The sequence below is a fragment of the Myotis daubentonii genome, chromosome 4 (genome assembly GCF_963259705.1).
Source record: "Myotis daubentonii chromosome 4, mMyoDau2.1, whole genome shotgun sequence".
NCBI lineage: Eukaryota > Metazoa > Chordata > Mammalia > Chiroptera > Vespertilionidae > Myotis > Myotis daubentonii.
This window is the reverse complement of record NC_081843.1, coordinates 15,469,213-15,491,458: the sequence shown is the minus strand read 5'-3', so window position 1 is coordinate 15,491,458 and position 22,246 is coordinate 15,469,213. Positions and strand designations below refer to the sequence as shown.

At 41.9% G+C, this 22,246-nt stretch overlaps 1 protein-coding gene and 1 pseudogene across 3 annotated transcripts; both read left to right on the top strand.

Annotated features, from left to right (window-relative positions):
- The first annotated feature begins 3,889 nt into the window (after positions 1-3,889).
- ZNF200 (zinc finger protein 200) lies at positions 3,890-20,522 on the top strand. 3 transcript variants are annotated; one of them, XM_059692931.1, is made up of 5 exons: positions 3,890-4,033; positions 4,821-5,136; positions 6,490-6,581; positions 7,101-7,224; positions 18,608-20,522. In XM_059692931.1, exons 2-5 carry the CDS (start codon positions 4,890-4,892, stop codon positions 19,330-19,332), a joined length of 1,188 nt encoding a protein of 395 aa, XP_059548914.1. In that variant the 5' UTR covers positions 3,890-4,033; positions 4,821-4,889; the 3' UTR covers positions 19,333-20,522. The 3 variants fall into 3 exon arrangements, with proteins under 3 accessions (XP_059548914.1, XP_059548912.1, XP_059548913.1); XM_059692929.1 differs by having other exon boundaries at positions 18,605-20,522; XM_059692930.1 differs by lacking the exon at positions 3,890-4,033 and adding an exon at positions 4,040-4,174 and having other exon boundaries at positions 18,605-20,522.
- Positions 11,550-15,310, top strand: LOC132232482 (ras-related protein Rab-11B-like; annotated as a pseudogene).
- Positions 20,523-22,246: the final 1,724 nt, after the last annotated feature.

Below are 22,246 nucleotides of genomic sequence, written 5' to 3'. Positions count from 1 at the left end.
ATCTGGAAACAGCCTAAGTGCCCATCAGCAGATGAATGGATTAGAAAACTGTGGTACATCTACACAATGGAATACTACGCTGCTGTAAAAAAGAAGGCAAAAGAAAGAAATAGAGGAAGATACAAAGAGATGGAAGCATATACCATGTTCATGGATTGGAAGACTTCACATCATTAAAATGTCTATACCATCCAAAGCAATCTACAGATTCAACACAATCCCTATTAAAATACCAATGGCATACTTCACAATTAGAATAAATACTCCAAAAATTTATATAGAACCATAAAAGATCCTGAATAGCTGCAGCAATCTTGAAAAAGAAATATTTGCAACAGCATGGATGGAACTGGAGAGCATTATGCTAAGTGAAATAAGCCAGTCAATGAAAGAAAAACACCACATGATCTCACTCATTTATGGATAATAAAGACCATTATAAACTGATGAACAAAAATAGATTCAGAGGCAGAGCAGCATTGAACAGACTATCAACCTACAGTGGGAAGGCTGGGGAGGGTTGGGGGGCAGGAGGGGAGGGTAAGAGATCAACCATAGGACTTGTATGCATGCATATAAGCATAACCAACGGACATAAGACACTGGGGGGTAGGGGAAGCCGGGGGAATGTCAAGAAGGGGAAAAAAAGGAGACATATATAATACTCTTTGTACTACTTTAAGCAATAAAACAAACTTTTAAAAAAATAAAGTATACAATTAAGTGGTTTTTTGGTACAATTCACAACGTGTACAAAAAATTATCGCTAACTCCAGCACATTTCATCACCCCCAAAACAAATCCATTATCAGTAACTTGGTCAATCCATGTTGCAGTGTATTGTCAGTACTTTATTCCTTTTTTATTGCTGAATAATTATAGGGATACTAGAGGCCTGATGCATGAAATTTGTGTAAGAGTAGGCCTTCCTTCCCCCAGCTGTCAGCACCCACTTCCCTCTGGCACCTGGGACCCGGGCTTCCCTCCGGCTGCCAGCAGGCACCCGGGACCAAGCTTCCCTTGCAGCACCATGGTCTAATTAGCATATTATGCTTTTATTTTTATAGATTATTATTATAAATACTACACCTCGTTTATCCACTTATCAGTCATTAGTTGATACACATCTGGGTTGTTTCTACTTTTCAGCCATTATAAAAATATGCTCCTAGCCCTGCCAGCATGGCTCAGTGGTTGAGCATCGACCTATGAACCAGGAGGTCACGGTTCAATTCCAGTCAGGGCACATGCCCAGGTTGTGGGCTCAATCCCAGTGTGGGGCATGCAGGAGGCAGCCGACCAATGATTCTCTTTCATCATTGATGTTTCTATTTCTCCCTCTCCCTTTCCCTCAGAAATCAATAAAAATATATTTTAAAAAATAATGCTGCTATTCATGTACAAGCTTTTATGTGGATATTTGTTTTCACTTCTCTTAGGTTTATCCTAGAAACGGAATTGCTGGATCATATGGCAATTCTATGTTAAAATTTGAGTGACTGCCAAACTGTTTCCAAAGTGACTAACCAGCTTTTCTTTTTTCTTAAATATATTTTTGATTTCATAAAGGAAGGGAGAGGGAGAGATAGAAACATCAACGATGAGAGAGAATCACTGACCGGCTGCCTCCTACAGCCCCCCTCCCCCACTGGGGATTGAGCCCGCAACCCAGACATGTGTTCTTGACTAGAATCAAACCCAGGACCTTTCAGTCCACAGGCTGATGCTCTACCCACTAAGCCAAACCAGGTAGAGCACTAACAAGCTTTTCAATAGTTAATGACCAGTTAGTTTTCCTGCTCTGTGGAATGACTTTATAGCCTTTGCCTTCATCTTTTGTCAGTTGGTAGGTATTCTTTGTATGTTGGGAATGTCTAATTCTTTATCTGTTTTTTTTTAATATATTTTTATTGATTTCAGAGAGGAAGGGAGAGAGAGAGAAACATCAATGATAAGAGAGAATCATTGATTGGCTGCCTCCTGCACGCCCCCTACTGGGGATCGAGCCTGCAACCCAGGCATATGCCCCTGACCGGAATCGAACCTGAGACCCTTCAGTCCATAGGCCGACACTCTATCCGCTGGGCCAAACCAGCTAGGGCTATCTGACTTTTTACAATGATTTTCCAGCCTATTTCTTGTTTGAGTTAATTAATAGTGGGTTTTTTTTTTCTGTTTTATCATAAAACTTCATTTATTATAACCTTGTCTCCATATGTTCACCACAAAATAAATCATTTTATCTTGTGTTGAACTTTCAAATTATACAATAGGATTCACACTGTCAGCTGATTTACTTTTGCAAAGTGAACTAAAATGAATGAAAAATTTTAAACGATGATTACTAATAGTTTTTTAAAACTATGTTATCACAATGGTTTATATTTTATTTCAAGGCATCTCAGTTTCCTGTTTTGCTTCATCATTAAACAATGTTCTCTTATGTGTTCTTTTATTGATTAAATTCCATTTTTTTGTATGTAGTATAAGTACAGGAGTCTTACCCTTTTTCAGAACAGTTTTTGCTAGCACCATCTATTTTACACTAAGTTGAAATGCTGCCCTTTCATATAGGTTCCCATATATTCTGATCAATTTTGGCACTTACTATTCTCTTCTACTGTTCTATTTATGTATTCTTAGTTAAAACCATACTGCTTTGATTAAAGGAGGGTTTTTGTTGTTGTTGTTGGGTTGTTGTTTTTTTAGTAATTCTGATGTCTGCAAAGGCAGGTAATCTTTATTTTAAAAAGAGTTTGGTGCCACAGTTTTGACACTTGACTCTCTATAACATATTTTAAACCATGGCTAAGTGAGTCACCTATAGTTACGGTTAAGAAAAGACATTCAGCCCTAGCCCTGACTGGTGTGGTTCAGTTGGTTGAGCATCGACCTATGAACCAGGAGTCAGGGTTTGATTCCCGGTCAGGGCACATGCCCGGGTTGTGGGCTCAAAGGGCAGGAAGCAATCCATGGATGATTCTCTCTCATCATTGATGTTTCCATCTCTCCCTCTCCCTTCCCCTCTCTGAAGTAAGTAAATAAGTAAGTAAATGATAAAGGCATTCATTTACATTCTTACTTTCGTCATCCTGCTGGTGGCCGGTGTTGCACAGAGGAATAAGATCATCCCTAGGGTTATACCAGCCCTGATCAGTGTGTGGGAACAATGCAAAGAGAAAAGACGCTGTCAGGCGTCAGTGAGAAACTGGAATTGAGAGCAGAAACGGTGATGGTCCGAGAACGATTAGGATTCCTTACAAGGTAAGATGTGTTGAAGTGGGCAAGCAAAGAGGGAAGGGTCGCCAGGCTCTGACCTCCTGGCCGGCCCTGATAGAAGGGGCAGTTGTGAAAGGACCCAGGATCTGGCTGAAGCCCTGAACAACCACTCACTTCCCACTCCCGTAATCCTTTGGCTCACCCCGGATGCTGCACGGCAACTGCGGGGGCCCGGGAACAAACCTTCCGGTCCCAGAGAAAACTCGCTTCCGGTCTAGCCACGGCTCTGCTCCGCCCCACCCGCCGCGCTTGGAGGCCTCCCATTGGATGATTAGAGTTGAACTACATTTCCCAGCAGCTCCTAGAGTTAGCCCGTACCTGGAGGGGTGCTAACCGGTCATGGAGGACTGGAGCTAGCCTTCTGCTTTCCGTCTTCCAGGTAGGGACACAGAGAAAGCGGCTGTCTCCAGTCTGGCCTCCCTCCAGCCCTGTGAGCTCCGCCGGTCTGCCTCGAGCCTCGCTTCAACTGCAGACTGCCCGCTCCGAGTAGGGAGACCAGGTTATCGCACCGGAAACGAGGCACCGGGCGTGACATCACAGATGCTGAGGTGCCCCGACTCCCAGAAGGCACCGCGTCCTGCCGTCTTTCCTAATTGACGTATCGGCGCACCAATAGGCTCTGGCAGATTGTGAGGACACTCCCAAGGGCGAGGGGAGGGCTCGGCTTCTCGCGCCTAGTTTCCCGGTCTCTCCTCGAGCCTGGGTCTCCGGGCTGCCCTCAGCGAGCGCCCAGGGGTGGCAGAGCCTCCGAAAGGTGAGGTGCTCCGCGAGGGCGGGAACCAGGCTGGAGGCAACCTCTGGGGAGCGGATGGTGGTCCGTTGTTGGAGGAGCTCGGCTGGATAGGGAGCCTGGAGCTGGCCCCAGGCAACGCCCCGGCCGGGCTGCGCGCTAAAGGTAGCCCCCGACCGATGGGAGAGGGTCTAGCGTGGGCTGGGACTGGGGGTCCTGCTGGGATGTCCCTTGCCGCCTTCAGCAGAGCGCGCTCCGCATAAAGGGGGCACCTCCTGCGGCCTTGCGTTTTCTTCCCGAGCCACCAGCGGCCCCTCGAAAGGTATCCGAGGGCTCTGCGCTCAGATTCAGGCCAAAGCTGATGGACTTCTATACAAACACCCCTCGGTATTGGCCCCCGGGTTTCCTGTCTTCTAGCCCAGCGGTCGCCAACCTTTCTCGGACCTCGCGGGCCACCGGTTGGCGACCGCTGTTCTAGCCCCATTGCTCCACCAGCATGAGTTAAACAACTCCTCCCAGTGGAACGTGCACTTGTATTTCTTAGGGTAATGGCCCTTGGTCTTCTGTCGGCTGCCTTTGCTCCCTTCCACGGTCCCTGCAGGTTGGACATCCTCTAGCTCCCATTCTCAGGGTCTTCCTTGCGGGCCGTGCTGAGAGAATCCATTTCAGCTGTGAATTCCCTGCCCCAGCTGAGCTTTCTTTCCTGACCTAGATCTCCTGTGGCCTCACTACCCAAGCCACACGGGTAGGACATACCCTGCCTGATCTTGAGGGTAACCGAGGGTACCTCTTGTCTACAACTTTCTGGCAGATTTTCTCGAGGGAGAGGTGGCTTCTGAAGCTCTCCCCAAGCGAGTGTGGTGCGTGATTTCAAGGCGCGATGGCTGCAAAAGTGTTTACGATGCCTCCCAAGCCAAAGCAGTCCTTTATCCTGAGAGTGCCTCCAAACTCCAAGCTAGGCCAGGACCTACTTCAAGATGCTACCAACAGGCCCAAGACCATCCACCAGCTGGTTCTGGAGCACTTCCTCACCTTCTTGCCCAAGCCAGGACTCCCCCAGCCCGATCAGAATGCCAAAGAGACCTTGGTGATCATGAAAGATGTGAGCTCAAACTTTCAGAACAGAGGTAAGGACACTTCTGTTTCCCTGGAAGAGAAGGGGAGGGCACTCAGCGGCTGAGCTAGTCTTTCCCTGCTAGTAAGGACTCACAGTTAAGATGATGGATATTGAGAAAAGTAGTTGATTTTTAAAAAAATATATCTTATTGATTTTTTTTACAGAGAGGAAGGGAGAGGGATAGAGAGTTAGAAACATCGATCAGCTGCCTCCTGCACACTCCCTACTGGGGATGTGCCCGCAACCAAGGTACATGCCCCTGACCAGAATTGAACCTGGGACCCTTCAGTCCGCAGGCCGACGCTCTATCCACTGAGCCAGACCAGTTAGGGCGGAAAGTAGTTGATTTTAGTAAGTCAACACGTTGGGGAGAGGGAGTATTCTTCTCAAGCTGGAGCTTGAGCGGTTTGCTGGGTGTGGTAAGGCCGTAGAATAAGCAGCGTGCCTCTTTTCTATAGGGTCCATTTTCCATTGGGGGAGGGGAGTAGGCAATATCTTTTTTGTTTTGTTTTTTTAATCCTCACCCAAGGATATTTTTCCATTGATTTTTTAGAGAGAGGGGAAAAGGGGGGAAGACAGAGAGAAACATTGATGTGAGAGAAACACATCAATTGGTTGCCTCCTGCATGTGCCCTGACCAGGGCCTGTGCCGAGGAGGAAGCCTACAACTGAGATATGTGCCTTTGACCGGAATCGAACCCCAGACCGTTTGGTCCGCAGGCTGACGCTCTATCCACTGAGCCTAACCAGCTAAGGTGGCAATATCTTTTTAAGATAAATAAATGTGTTGCCGAAACCGGTTTGGCTCAGTGGATAGAGCATCGGCCTGCGGACTGAAGGGTCCCAGGTTCGATTCCGGTCAAGGGCATGTGCCTGGGTTGCGGGCACATCCCCAGTAGGAGATGTGCAGGAGGCAGCTGATCAATGTTTCTCTCTCATCGATGTTTCTAATTCTCTCTCTCTCTCCCTTCCTCTCTGTAAAAAATCAATAAAATATATTAAAAAAAAGATAAATAAATGTGAATGAATGATTGAATTAATTTTAGTTTATGTGGCGTTTTGGAAATTTTGTGCTTGCTATGGGGTTCTTCAGACTTTACCTTCTCCCAACCCCCTCTTTAGTAGTTGTGGGAATTTTAAAAGGTACTTAGGGGAAATCGTTCTTTTCATAATGAGGAGACCCTATATAATAGGTTCCAGACACTGTGATTTATGGCTTGATCTCTGACTGGGCTCACAGGACCAGAAAAGGCCATGAGTTGCCTGCCAAAGGAGCGAAGACTACCTGACCTTAGCGTGTGGGTAGCGTCTCCATATTAGACTGACTGACCTTTCCACTAACTGCAGTTTCCTCTTTTCCCAGTGCAACCTGATCCCCTAGCGAACTTTCTGAGCAAAGAAGGAATCCAGCAGGAACAGGAGACAGTATCTGTGTGCTTGAAAGCTGATTCTGAGGTGGGTATGGTTTCCCATTCATTGTTTGAGTGTATCACCTTCTCTGCTCTTCCTTTTAAATATGTTTTTTACTGATTTTAGAGAGAGAGGAAGGGAGAGGGATGGAGAGATAGAAACCTTGATCGGCTTCCTCCTGCACTCCGCCTACTGGGTGGGGACTGAGCCCACAACCTAGGCATGTGCCCTGATCAGGAATCTAACCAGTGACTTCCTGTTCATAGGTCGTGTCTCAATGACCGGGCCCCACTGCTCTTGCTATCCCTCCCAGCTCGCCAATCTTTATATAAAAACATATTCTCGGAAGTCAGCAGGGAGAATGGGGCTTGTTCTTCACTTTCTCCTTGGATCTTTTTCTTCTGCTTGTCTTCTGGCTCCTTTCCTGACTGGATGCATCTCTGTGAGACTTATAAATCCCTTTCACCATTCCTTCCCTCGTCACTGGGTCTCAGTATTTCTTATCAACAGGGCTGTCAAGGAACCTCTGTTACTAAGAGGAAGGGGGGCCTGTTGCTCTTTCAGGATCTGGTGGTTTTTGAGGATTTGAATGTATTTCACTCCCAAGAAGAATGTGTGAACTTGGATCCTATGCAGGAGCCCACCTCAGAGAAGGAAGAAGACAATATTGGGGAGATGATGTTAATGGGTAAGAAATCAAGTCCCTTGTATATTCAGATTGAATGCTATGGGAAAATCATGTTCTTCTACTTCATCTCAGGCTTTTTCGAGACACCATTCATACCAGCTAAGCACATGCGTTTAATTTTTGTATTGTCCCATGAGCCAGAGCCTGTTTCAGCTCTGGGTGGCCATTTTCCCTATATCTTGGGGGCAGCAAAGGCGGAAGGTACCTCTCTTGGTAAGCAAGGACTACAGCTGATGTGTTAACATCAAGCATTCAAACAGATAGAAAGTGTGGGCAGACTTTCTGAATCTGTTTTTTGGATCCAGTGCTATTTCCCAACAGGTATATTTTACGTATGTATGTATGTACGTACGTATGTTAATTCTCACCTGAGGATATTTTTCCATTGGTTTTTAGAGAGAGTGGAAGGGAGGGGGAAGACAGAGAAACATGGGTGTGAAAAGAGACACATCAGTTGGTTGCCTCGTGTATGGCCCTGACCGGGGCTGGGGATCAAAGCCCGCAGCTACATGCCCTTGACCGGAATCTAACCCGGGACTTTATAGTCCCAGGCGATACTCTATCCCCTGAGCCAAACCGGCTAGGGCCCACCAGGTATATTTTAAATTTGTGTTTTCATTGGACACACGACACATTGAAGGTCAATAGCCGTGAAACCTAGTGTAAAAGAAAATATATCCAACTATTGATGGAAATAATATCTGCTTATTAAGCACTTGTGTGCCTATGTGCTAGGCACTAGTCTAAGTACTTTGCATGCATTTATTATCTCTTGTAATTCTCACAATTGCACTGTGGGGTATGAGAGTTACTACCATTTTACAGATGATGAAACTGGAGCAGAGAAAAGCTACTTGCTAAAGGTCACACAGCAGTAGATAGTGAAGTAGAGATTTGGACTCTGGGAATTCAACATCAGACCTTACAGCCTTGACCCAGAGCTGTACTGTCTCCTTGCTGACTGTCTCATAATTTTGTCCGTGTATTTTCTATGTGGTTGGTGAAGGGCCCTTCTTCATTTGTACGCATTTTCCAGTAATGGTTAACAGGTATCCTCAGTGACACATATTCACTCACCTGGCAGCAGCTTAACCTTAGAGGTGCTTCAGCTTTTCGCTAGAAGTACTTTGTTACTGGAGAGCAAGGGTGAGTCCCGAGAGCCGTATAAGGCCCAAGAAGTCATTTGGTCTGGCCCTGCCAAGGCAACCATAGGCGGGACTTGAAATTCAATAAATCTAGGAGCTTTTTTTCATAGCAACATAAATTTATATTAAGTGAATTATATTAAGCAAATGATGTTGTAAATATCCAAATGGCCCTTGGCAAATAAAAGGTTCCCCACCTCTGTCATAGAGTCAGGGGCCTTCAAAAATCATTTTGCTGAGTGCCTAATATTTTTACTTGACTTCAGGGCTGTTTGTTCTGAGGCTGAAGTTGAGCAGAGAGTAGGTGTGCGTTGCCTAGGGTGACAAAAATCCATGACTTAAACTCTGTGGTTTTTCTTACACATATGGTCAGGGTAGTGGGCCGGGTTAATTTCCTACAGATTGTTCTGTTTTCTTTATTTTAGGAAAAAGTATAAACAGATAAGATTTATTATATGAGTTTTTCCTGACTCTTGGGCAAAGCTAGCATTTATTTTGGGTGACAGGTTGGTGGTTATGTTGCCAATACCGGGAATACTTTGGCCATCCACCTTGAGGCCTAGAGACCCAATGCTCACTCTCCCCTCCCTTGCCCATACCCTAAAATTGATTATTTAAGCTTGGAGTCAAACAATAAATAGCAAAGATATACATATGATTTTTTAAAACACTTAAGTCACCCTGGCCAATGTTTCTCAGTGGTTAGAGCATCAGCCACGCACTGAAGGATCTTGGGTTTGAGTCCCGTTCAACAGCACGGACCTGAGTTACAGGTTCAGTTCCAGACCCTGTCAGGGCACATGCGGGAGGGAGCCAATCGATGTCTCTCTCTCACATCAGTGTTTTTCTCTTTTCTCTGTCCCCCTCCCTTCAACTCTGTCTTTAAAAAAAAGAAAGAAAGAAAATGCTTAAGTCGTTCACCAATATTTAGTAAATGCCCCTTATTTTTTTCCTCAGGTAGGGTTGTGTTCTGGAGTTGATTAAAAAGATACATATTACTCCAGTCCTGCCTTCCAGGACTTTCCAATTTGTTTTGTAAGATAAGTCATTCACATAAAAAGATAAGCAGTGTGAAACCATTATAACTATAAGGAGATGACAAGGTTGAGACAGGATTTGGACCCAGGAGCAGAGTTTGGAAGAAGATGGATTGTATTTCCATAGCAGGAAATAAAATGAGATTATCCTCTGGGCACCTGGACATTGGGGGTTGGGGGTCAGATGTAGACGTAGAGATTTGGGAGTCATCAGCATCCAGCTAGAAATAGTAGCATTTGATCAATTTGCAAAGGGAAAAGTGCAAGGGAATGAAGGGGGGGCGGGGGCAGGAATCAAAGAAGAGTTGTCAATAGAGGAGAATAGAATGTCTGTCTCTATCCAAGTGAACATGAAAACAAATGTAGAACACTTAAATTCTCAGTGAGATCTTATAGTTATATCTACTTCTACTGTGGTAAGAGAACATATCTTTACAAGATTGATACACACTGACTCTATTCCCTGCAACAAAGAAAAACTCAGTGGATTCCAGAGTAGAAATAACACAATACGATCTACCCAGTACAACTAGAAATTAATAATGAAATCAGGGGGAAAGTTCCACTTGGAAATTTTAAAAACTATTAAATTACCTGAGTCAAAGGGGAAATACAAGTTAAAGTTACATAATTTTTCCAGAAAACAATGTTTCCCAATCTATGGTATATAGCAGTGATGGCGAACCTATGACACACGTGTCAGAGGTGACACGCGAACTCATTTTTTTGGTTGATTTTTGTTAAATGGCATTTAAATATATAAAATAAATATCAAAAATATAAATCTTTGTTTTACTATGGTTGCAAATATCAAAAAATTTCTATATGTGACACGGCACCAGAGTTAAGTTAGGGTTTTTCAAAATGCTGACACGCCGAGCTCAAAAGGTTCGCCATCACTGGTATATAGCCTAAAGTGGTACTCAAAAGAAAGTTTATGGCTGTAAAAACATGTAAAAAAAAATAAAGTAATTAAGCCTATGACTCAGAGTTAGGAAAACAGAAAGATAAAGGAAAACAAAGTATTAATAAATACTAAATTAGAAATCAGTAAGTTAAAAAATAGAAGAATAAGAAAGATATAAAAAAATAAACTAATTTATCTGAACAAATTGAAATTTTCAAAAACTAGCCCCCCATCAAAGAAAAAGGACCAGTTTCACAGAAAATTCTTGTGAATTCTTAAAAACTAGACAATTCAAATGCTATGAAAAATTCGAGTACAAAAAGCTGGTGTTCAGTGGTTACAGCATCAGCCCAGGGACTGAAGGGTCACATGTTTGATTCCCAGCCAAGGGCAGGTACCTTGGTTGCCGGTTCGATCCCAGGTTAGGGCGTGTGTGGGAGGCAATCAATGTGTGTCTCGTTTTCTCTCCCTCTCTCCTCCCTTCCTTCCACTGTGTCTAAAATCAGTGCAAAAAAATATCCTGAGGTGAGGATTTTTAAAAATAATAAATTTTTAAAAAACTGCTATGACCAAATAAGATTTATTCCAGGAATGCAAAACTGATTTAATACTAGAAAGTCTGTTAATATATTCCATCTTATAATGAAGAAAAAAAATCCAAGATCATTTTCATAGTTACTGAAAAGGTATTTGACTAAATACAAACCCCTGCTTCATAAGAATACTTAACAAAGTAGTACTTAGTGAATACATCCTTAATAAGGTACTTATCCTTTCAGCCAGCATCACCTTAACAGGAAATACTGGGAGACATTCCCACTAAAATTAGGAATACAACAATGAAGCCCACTATCACTATTTCTGTATTTAATATTGTATTTTGGGTATTTGGCCAGTGTAGTTAAATGAGAAAGAAGTTAGGTGTAAAACAATTTTAAGAGAAAGATAAAGGTACATCTGTTTACATACGTTGTAATTGTGTAGCTGGAAAACTCTAGAGAATGTCTGAAAACTTACCAAATACAAGAGCATTCAGTATAGCATTGGAATGTAAAATATTACAGTATATGTAAATCATTAGCTTTCCTATGCAAACATAATCATATAGAAGATATAGGGACAAAAAAGATTAAACACCTAGAAATAAACTTAAGAAATGTGCAAAAATTATTAGGAAAACCGTAAAACACTTCTAAAGGACACAGAAGCAGATTTGAATGAATGAAAAGAAACACCATGTTCTTAGGTGGGAAGATTTAATGTATAAGGTCAGTTCTCCCCAAGTTGATTTATGAATTCAATGTAACCTCATTAACAATACCTATAGGATCCCTCCCACCTCACCCCCACCTCCTGCAGTTGGACAATCTGATACCAAATTCAAATGGATTTGAAAGTCTTGAAAGAAAAGATCAATAAATTACATAAAAATGAAAAAATATATCTGTAAGTTTTAAAAGGCAACAAGTTGGAAATATTTATAACTCAGACAAAAGCTTAATCTTTCTAATTTATGAACAGTTTCTAGAAGTAGGGAAGAGAAAATTCAACAGATTCACATAAAAATACAAATTACCTTTAAATACATGAAAATATGTCCAGTCTTACTCATAATTAGAAATACAAATTAAACCTCTGCTGAGTTACCATTTTTAAAATATATATTTATTGATTTCAGAGAGGAAGGGAGAGGGAAAGAGAGAGAGAAGCATCAGTGATGAGAGAGAATCATTGATTGCCTGCCTCCTGCATGCCTCCTGCTTGAGATCAAGCCTGCAAGCCAGGCATGTGCCCCTGATTGGAATCAAACCCGGGACCCTTTAGTTTTCAGGCCGACACACTGTCCACCGAGCCAAATTAGCTAGGGGCTGAGTTACCATTGGTTAAAATCTGATTTACATAAATCAGTACTGTAGCAACACTTCGGTAGTGAGGTTGTTGGGAGAGCTATATTGCTGGTAGGTATACGGAATAGTACAGTCCTTATGTATGGGAATCTGTAATTACCCATGTTACAGATGCATTAACTCTTTGATCCAGCAGTCCCACTTCTGGGAATCTGACCTACAGGTAACAGCAACAATACATATTCAAAATGATGTAGTTATTCATTGTGGTGTTATTTCTAAAAACACATGGTTGAAAACAATCCAGGTGTCTCTGCAGGGTTGATTATGATATGTCCACACATCATACTGTGATAATCTCTATATACTGGAATATAGTGATTGAAATAAAACAAGCAGAAATATATAGTATACTACCTTCTATATAAGAAAGGGGGAGAAAAAGAAAATGTATTGTCTAAATGCACAATGGAAGACTAAAAAGAAACTAATAAAAACTGGTACCACTCTGAGAGATGAATAGAATGGATGGGGACAGGGATTGGATTAAGACTTCTCATTGCATACTTTTTCATATGTTTTGATTTTTGAGCAATATAAATATATTAGCTACTAAAATTTTTTAATTTTAAAAGTTAGTACATTAAAGAAAAATCATGAATGTCCATAAACTGTCCTCAAAACAGCCCTTTAATATAACCATTTATAATCATTCATAAAACACTGATGGTAATTCCTTAAAACAGAACCAAATAAACCTGCTTTCACAATATCATTAACAAGGTTTTCTGAAACAAGAAAAGAAAAAAGGGTTAAAATGAATAAATCTTGCCCAGCTGTGGTGACTCTGGATTGAGCATTGTCCCATGGACCAAGAGGCCCTGGGTTCGATTCCCAGTCAGGGTGCATGCCCGGGTTGCGGGCTCAATCCCCAATAGGGGCCGTGCAAGAGGCAGCCAATCAATGAGTCTTTTTCGTCATTGATGTTTCTATCTCTCCCTATCCCTTCCTCTCTTAAATCAATAAAAATATAAAAAAGAAGAAGAAGAAATATTGGAAAGGGAAGGAACCCTTTTTATACTTAGTACAAACCCTGATTTGTACTTCCAAAATCTAAAAGGATTGACAAATTTATATTAAATAGTTTTAAAGTAGGTAGAAAACAATGAAAGCTCTCATTCAGAGTGACTATAAAATAGAAGTAAACTAGAAATGCTTTGTTGGTAAATATAAAAAAAAGATTGTTAAATATTGGAGAGACACAGGTGTAAATGGGAAAATTAAAATGTAAAGATAACTGCCCTCCAAATTTATACTGTATTTAGATTCATGTTCTGGCTGCTTTTACCAATTTCAGACATGTTATAAACAAAAGTGTGATATTAAACTCCAAATGGGGGTGCTTGTGGTGGGGCTGCAGGGGATCCTGCAGGAAGCAGCAGGACAGTGGGGTCTGGGGAGGACAAGTACAACTACCTGTTCAGAGTGGTGCTCATCGGGGACTCCAGGGTGGAGAACAGCTACCTGCTGTCTGTCTTGCTTCACCTACAAGTTCAACCTGGAGAGCAAGAGCACCATTGGCGTGGAGTTTGCCACCCACAGCATCCAGATGGATAGCAAGACTATAGGCGCAGATTTGTGACACCACAGCCAGAGCACTACCTCACCATCACCTCCACCTACTACTGGTGCAGTGGGCACGCTGCTATGACATTGCCAAGCCCCTGACATAGAGAACGTGGAGCACTGGCTGAAGGAGCTATGGGACCATACCGACAGCATCTTCATTACATTGCTGGTGGGCAACAATAGCAACCTATGCCACCGAGGGCTGTGCCCACTGACGAGGCCTGTGCTTTTGCAGAGAACAACTTGTCCTTCATTGAGCTCAGCCTTGGACTTCACCAGTGTAGAGGAAGCTTTCAAGAACATCATCAAGGAGATCTACCACATTATATCACAAAAACGGATTGGAAATCGTGCAGCCCATTAGTCCCTAGGCAACAATGTGGTGGACATCAGCATGCCGCCTGCTACCAACAGACAGAAACTGAGCAGACTGCAGTGCCTTTAACCACGCACACCTCGTCCATGTGTGCATGCACATCCTTGTCCTATGCTCACCCCTCACCATGATGTCCTACATGATCCCACCCTCCTATTGAGCTCAGCTGGGGCTTAAGGAGTCAAGCAGCACCTCCTGTCTCCCCTCTCCCCACCCCAGGAAAGCTCAAAGCCCTGGCTGCTGCCCCTGCTCTTCTTGGGTCCCAGTGGGCCTCTGGATGGGGCAGGGAGGGTGGCAGGATGGGCAAGGCCAGTCAGAGGCAAGAGGATGGGCACACTGACCAGGCTTCTTCAGTTTTCCACAGCAGACTCCAGGGAGCAATTACTTCCCTCCCTCCAGTTGTCCCAGCTTTCCCTGGTCCCCACCCAGAATTCCCATCTGGGCCGAAGCCTGAAGAGCAACTAAGGTGGGGTGGGACAGACACAGGCTCCTACTGGCACTCTACTCCTCACGTACAGCCAGCACTGGCACATGCCTTTGACCTTGGCCTCTCCTAAGCCTGTGTGAATCCAGCCCCTGCCTGTAGATTTGTGCTGGGAGAAAGACTCCCTCCCCTTCTCTGTGCCCTTTTCTCTTGTTGACTTGTCTGGTCAGGACCCTGTTTGCAGGTGAAGCAATATCTGTGTTTTCTATATACAACCACTCTTGTAGCCCTTGGTTTTTTGTTATTGTAGAGAAACACAAATCTTTATACAATGTGTAAGATTAATGCCAAAAACAACAACAAAACTCCAAATATATGAGTTAACTGTAAAAAGAAGTAATTAAAAAATGGCCAGAAAACACAATAGAAATTGATCAGATTTTGAAAACTGATTTTTCCCCCTCATTTTAAGTTGAGTTATTCTAGAGGAAGACTTCAATTTAAAAACATTTCATCACCTTTTTAAAAAACATGCAAGCTGCAGAATTAACTCAATTTATTGAAAACACATTAACAATATTGAATATAATTAACAGTGTCTTTGTTTTCCCAACCTATTGTGAGTATATTCAGCTAAAGAAGATGCATGGTCCTAACCGGTTTGGCTCAGTGGATAGAGCGTTGGTCTGCGGACTCAAGGGTCCCAGGTTCGATTCCAGTCAAGGGCATGTACCTTGGTTGCGGGCACATTCCCAGTAGGAGGTGTGCAGGAGGCAGCTGATCGATGTTTCTCTCTCATCGATGTTTCTAGCTCTCTATCCCTCGCCCTTCCTCTCTGTAAAAAATCAATAAAATATATTTTAAAAAAAAAAGAAGATGCATGTAAATGGAAGAGTAAGAGGTATAATTAATAGTTATTTGATTAGTGTTAGAAAAGTCTTTTTTATATATTTCCCCCAAAATTGAAAAATTGATGTCTCCAGTGATGGGTAAACAAATCTCTTCATAATTCAGGATCCTTTTCACTTCTGTGCTTTCAACAAAATTGAGGAGGATCCAATTGAGTTGTGAACTGATTGGTCACAAAAATAATACTTGAAATGTGGGACTGTGGGTTTGGCATGTAAAGTGGAAATAGTTCAAAGAATTGAATGACATCGTTTCATAGGAAAATTTGCGTCAATTTCATCTATTTATATATCAGAGATTCTCAGAGCTCACTAAAAAAAAGATTAGAATTGATCCTGAACCCAATCTCAGCAATAAATATTATTCACCCGCAAAAACATGAAATAAAATTTTTAAATCCTCCATTTCATTAACAAAATTTCCAATTTTTCTTTTTATGTTTAAAATTTACAATGTATTTATGTCTTTTGATAAGCTATATAGCATTAATACTAATAGTAATAATTCAATCCAAAAGGAAAAATTTTAACTCGAAGGATGAAATTATATCAGTAAAAGATTTTCAAATATAAAAATAGTTTACATGAAAATATTCTGTGACAAAGGTGGAATGGAAATACAAGGTTAAGGAGAAAGAATGCTATAACATTTCTGAGTGTTGAAGATCCGCTTGATGATGGGTAATATTGCTTATCAGTAGCTTTGTTATTTTCTTTAGATACATTATTCCATTATTTTAAACTCTCAATATTTATAATACACCAGAAATAAACTGATTGCAACTATTTATTATTTTTTAAATATATTTTTTATTGATTTGAGAGAGGAAGGGAGAGGGAGAGGGAGAGAGAGAAAAAAAACAAACATAAATGATGAGAGAGAATCATTGATTGGCTGTCTCCTGCACGCCCTCTACTGGGGATCAAGCCCTCAACCAGGCATGTGCCCTGACCAGGAATCCAACCCTGATCTCCTGGTTCATAGGTCAACGCTCAACCACTGAGCCACACTGACCAGCTAGTTGCAACTATTTAAATTTAAAAGAACTTAGATATGAATTTAAATGTATATATGGGTGTATATATTTAAATATATACACACATATATATCTCATCAATAGTCATTGACAAAGATTTAGAATTTATAATATATAAAATTTCTTTGAATTTATAAAAGTTTCAGCCCAATAGTTTGTAATAAAGTACAAAATAAAGCTACAATGAGAAACCATTATACTTAGTAAATATTTTACATGGTATTTAATACTGGCAAGATTAGTTTGTTACACACAATTGTTATTGTTGTATTGAAATTGCTGTAGCTTCTATGGAAAGCATTTTGGCAGTTCATATCAAGACCTGCGATGAAAATTGGCATATGCTTTACCCAGCATTTTCATTATCCGAAGGAAATAAATAAAAGGAATAATTAAATAGAATAAATACATTAGTGTGTGAAATTACTAAATCCAGTAAAGATTCACATTCTAGCTTTTGGGTCAGCCACATATCTTAATAGTTGATTGGTGTGTTTTTTAAATTGATTTCAGAGAGGAAAGAAGAGAGAGAGAGAGCTAGAAACATCGATAAGAGAGAATAATTCATCAGCTGCCTCCTGCATGCCCCACACTGGGGATTGAGCCCGCAACCCGGGCATGTGCCCTGACAGGGAATCGAACCTTGATCTCCAGGTTCATAAGTTGATGCTTAACTGCTGAGGCCTAAGCAGTTGATTTAACCTTTTAACTTTATTCTCAGTAAGTTGGCCAGAGTTTAGGGGTCCCTTGTCACCCAATCTGTTTATAGCATACTGTTTTGCACTTTGCTACCTCGTCATTATAATCTTATTTTACAGTTGTTTTTTTGGAACTATAATACAAATACAGAAAAGTTTATAAATAAGTGTATAACTCAAATTTTCAGAAAATTTACACATTTGTCTAACTACCACCCAAAATTGACTTTCTAACACTGTAGAAATTCCTATTGTGCCTCACCCAGTTACTACTACTACTACTACTTCCTTCCTCCCCCCAAAATGCCACTGTTGACTTCTACCATAGTTTTATCAGTTGTAATAATCACTTTGATTCCCAACTAATAATCTGTTGTGTGAATATATGACATCTTCTCTATTTTGGGGTATTGTAATTGTTTACGGTTTTTTACTATATAGGACATTGTAGTGAGAAATATGCTAATTAACCAGGACGCTGTAATGGGTAGACCGAACAGGAGGAGGTTGTATGCGCAGTGTCTGGGGCAGGGTGGCAGGGGCCTCCGCACACCTGCCCTGGGGGAGGGCCTGATCAGCAGTGGCCGCAGCTGCTTCAAGGGCCGGAGAGGGAGGCAGGGCCAGCCGGAGGATGGGCGGCGTGGTGCGATTTCAAATCACGCACTGGGCTCCTAGTAATATAATAGCTAATGTAGTGAGAACTAGAAGTAAATCATCTTACCGTTCACTTACTAGCCTAAAGATTACGAGTGGTATCCTTTAGTATTTATGTCCTTCATCCCCTGGTACTTAGCTCAGTGCTTTACACATACAAGCTCAATATGAACTCATTGAGTACACATAAAGTCTTTGGTATAGTCTCACTCATTTCATTTTTTCACTCATTTCATTTTTTCTTTCACGTAAAAAGATTACTGTGTGCTTATATTGTGGGGTATGGAAAGATTTATTAGTCCTGTATCCCACCCTTCATAAGAGTATAAAAGGGCCCTAACCGGTGTGGCTCAGTGGATAGAGCATCGGCCTGCGGACTGAAGGGTCCCGGGTTCGATTCCGGCCAAGGGCATGTACCTGGGTTGCGGGCCCATCCCCAGTAGGGGGTGTGCAGGAGGCAGCTGATCGATGTTTCTCTCTCATTGATGTTTCTAACTCTCTATCCCTCTCCCTTCCTTTCTGTAAAAAATCAATAAAATATATTTTAAAAAAATAAAAATAAAAAAAAAAAGAGTATAAAAGGAATGTTGGTGGCAATTATCTGCCAGTCCTCAGATTTGTGATTTTTAAGGTTATTTCATGAAAAATCAAACTTGTTTTTTTCCCCTCCTGGTATCATATCCCTCAAAAGTTATTAAATTCTCTTTTTTTGTTTCAGCAGTCAATGATAGTAACCCTGAGGGTGAAGATCATATAGAAGATTCTTCAGATTGTGATGAAATGGATTGTTTTGTGGTCTCTGAGCAACCTCCAGATTGCCATAAAGAAAAAACACTAAATACATCCATTTCAAATGAAAGGAAAATGAGGGATCTTTTAATTACCATTGAAAATGATACTCCACTAGAGGAACTCTCAAAATTTGTGGATATCAATATTACTGCACTTAATCGAAATCGGAGATCAAGAAGATGGTACACTTGTCCACTGTGTGGGAGACAGTTTAATGAAAGTTCTTACCTTATTTCCCATCAGAGGACTCATACTGGAGAAAAACCCTATGACTGTAGTCACTGTGGGAAAAGCTTCAATCATAAAACAAACCTTAATAAACATGAGCGAATCCATACAGGAGAGAAACCTTACTCATGTTCAAAATGTGGAAAAAATTTTCGTCAAAATTCTCATCGTAGTCGCCACGAAGGAATCCATGTAAGGAAGAAGGTATTTAAATGTCCAGAATGTGGGAAAACCTTCCCAGAGAACAAAGAATTTGTGCTTCATCTGCAGAGTCATGTGGCTGAGAGGCCTTATGGTTGCAAAAAATGTGGGAGAAGATTTGGTCGGCTGTCAAACTGTACCCGGCATGAAAAAACCCACTCAGCATGTAAGACCCGAAAGCAGAAGTGTGATCGGGAAAGGTCCAATGGTCCTGCCTCAACCTGAAATGTTTCATAAGGAATTCTGAATTCCTAGGCTATCTGTAAAGATACAGATATATGAGACCCTCATAATAGCCCAAATTGAATAAATACCTATCTTGGCTAAACCTCAAATTTTTAGAAAATTCACAGGGAAGAAAATGTCCTCAAGATCTATACCTCAGTTAGCACCCAAGCTTTTGAGACTAAGGAGCTTTCCTTTGTGAGCTTATACTACAATGTACAGGTCACATCTTTTTCCCACGAAAAGCTTCAGATATGAGTCTGGAGGTTATTTACCTGCAAAGTGAACAGAGTAACTCTTGTGTACTGAAAGTATGTCGTCTTTTATACATTTGAGAAGAGAGAGAGAATGCAAAGATCCTTTCTGGACTGGTATTCTGAAAGACCCAAACTACTGATTGTTAAGCCAACAGCTTATATTCGTATAACCCTCCAAGAACACCCTTCAAAGCTTAAGTGTTGAAAGGGATTGTTTGCTTTAGAATATAGGAAAATATAGCAATTGAATATCAAAGGCTTGTTGTTATTTGTGATCTGTCAGTTGTTTGCAATTTATGGGGAAAAGTGACTTTTATAAAAATCCTTTTCACAATGTAATTTTAAAATGTCTACTACTCTTACTGTTCTTGTTCAGCTCACAATTGCTCAAACAGCTCTTTGATGCCTTTCCCTTGCCACAAAAGAAGTTTGGATTGCTCAGATCCAGCCACCCAACCCCACTATTGAAAAAGCTCTTCAGAATCATGTTCCTCTGCTGAGCCAAGAAGACTTACTAGGAAGGAATCCCAAGAGCTCGAAAAGGAGGAGGAACACATTGGCTTGGATCCATGGTTACTCAATAACTTTACCATATGCTTATTTCCCCTCTAAGCAGTTATCAGGCCTTTGGCAATGAGTGGTCACTACCTCACAAGCAAAGTGTTTTATTTGTAGAAATTATGTCACATTGGTTAGGTCACATTGTCTCTCAAGAGACAGGATTCCTGTGTCTTCACTGTTGTAGATATCTGTTCCTTTGGCCTGATATCAGACTTTCCTGACTTGCCTTCCCAAAGCAAGGCCAGCGGTGCCTTCATGGGACCGATCCTATGGTGTGTGAGTTAAAGATTCTTGTTCAGTTTTGCTGTTTTTGGTTTTCCTAAATTTTTACATTGGTATTTTGATTGGAATAAATTAATCCTCTAAACTCTATGGGAAATTTTGTTTACAAATTTTGTTTCCAAACCAGAAACATGCCTTTTCACTTAGAGTACTAGAGGCCCAGTGCACAAAATTCGTGCACTCCGGGTGGGTCCCTCAGCCTGGCCTGTGTCCTCTTACAGTCCGGGAGCCCTCAGGGGATGTCTGACTGACAGCTTAGTCCTGCAGGGAGCTCCTGCCACCGCTGCTGTCCTTGCCAGCCATGAGCCTAGCTTCTGGCTGAGCATCGCTCTCCCTGTGGGAGTGCACTAGCCACCAGGGGGCAGCTCCTGTGTTGAGCATCTGCCCCTGGGTGGTCAGTGTGCATCATAGTGACCAGTCATTCTGCCATCGGGCTGAAACTGGCTCTCCAACATCCCCCAAGGGGTCCCAGATTGCGAGAGGATGCAGGCCAGGCCGAGGGACCCTACCAGTACACATTGGGGCCAGGGAGGGATGCAGGAGGTTGGTCAGCCGGGGATGAATCACAAGAGGGCTCCAGGGCTTGTCCAGCCCATCTCGCTCAGTCCCAATTGGTCAGACCCCAGCAGCAAGCTAACCTACCAGTTGAAGCATCTGCCCCCTGGCGCTCAGTGCATGTCATAGTGAGCAGTTGAGCGGCCTTAGCATATCAGCATATTACGCTTTGATTGGCTGAACAGCTGGCTGGACGACTGGACACTTAGCATATTTGGCTTTTATTATATAGGATTCCTGAGTACATTTTTCTCAATTTGTATTGTAAATAGTTTTTTATTATATTTTTCTAGTTATTGCTCTTATATAGGAAAGTTATTTTTAATTATATATTTGTGAAACTAGCCACTTCACTGAATGTTCTTAATTTTCAGTTCTATTATGTTTTGTGGTTAAAAATTATACCATTTACAAGTACTGGTAATAGTTTTGTTTCATCTTTTCTGCCTATTGCTCCTTTCTTGTTATTTTTTTGAACACGTAGCTCTAAGCTTTGTTTTGGTACAAAACATTTTATGATACAGTACAATCCTGAGTCCTAATTAAAAGACAGTAACAGCCCAGCCGGTATGGCTCAGTGATTGAGCATTGACCCATGAACTGGGAGGTCACAGTTCTATTCCCCTGGTCAGGCTCATGCCTGGATTTCAGGCTTGATCCCCAGTAGGGGGCATGCAGGAGGCAGCCAATCAGTGATTCTTACTGATATTTCTATCCTCTCTCCCTCTCTCTGAATTCAATAAAAACATTAAGAATAAATAACAAAAACCAACACTTAAAGGACCACAGAACAGTTATCTTTTATCAATTTGTATTTCAAGCCTACAGTACCCATTAACACCAGCCACAAAACTGGCTGCCAATGTTAGTCTCCTATTCCTCCAGAATTACTGACTGGGTCCACCAGTTATTGGCACCAGAGGACTGGCTCGCACACCTAGAGTACTTAAAGGCTGCCATGCAGGGCAGTGATGAGAAGTGTCAGGCCATCTGGTCCTCAAGGCCTGTGGATGGGTGATGCCCTGTTGTAGGGCTGACTGGCAGCCATATCTGAGTCTCCATTAGCTTGGAACACACTTTGTTCCACCCTGGGGATTCCCTGAGAGCTCAGCCCATTCGATCTGCAGCTCCACCCAGGCTGTCTTGGCTCAGGCTTCAGACTTTGCTAAAATCAAACAAGTTGCAAATGGTGACAGCATGCCCCAAACCTATCAGTAAAAGACCCAGCACTAGCACCAGCCTGCCTTGCTTCACAGCTG

What these genes read in the sequence shown, in the direction of transcription:
- ZNF200 (XM_059692929.1), top strand. Translation starts at nt 4,890, where the DNA reads ATGGCTGCAAAAGTGTTTACGATGCCTCCCAAGCCAAAGCAGTCCTTT. An exon ending in CTCAAACTTTCAGAACAGAG is followed by an intron (nt 5,137 to 6,489) that starts GTAAGGACACTT and finishes CTCTTTTCCCAG; the next exon opens with TGCAACCTGATCCCCTAGCG. An exon ending in GCTTGAAAGCTGATTCTGAG is followed by an intron (nt 6,582 to 7,100) that starts GTGGGTATGGTT and finishes TTGCTCTTTCAG; the next exon opens with GATCTGGTGGTTTTTGAGGA.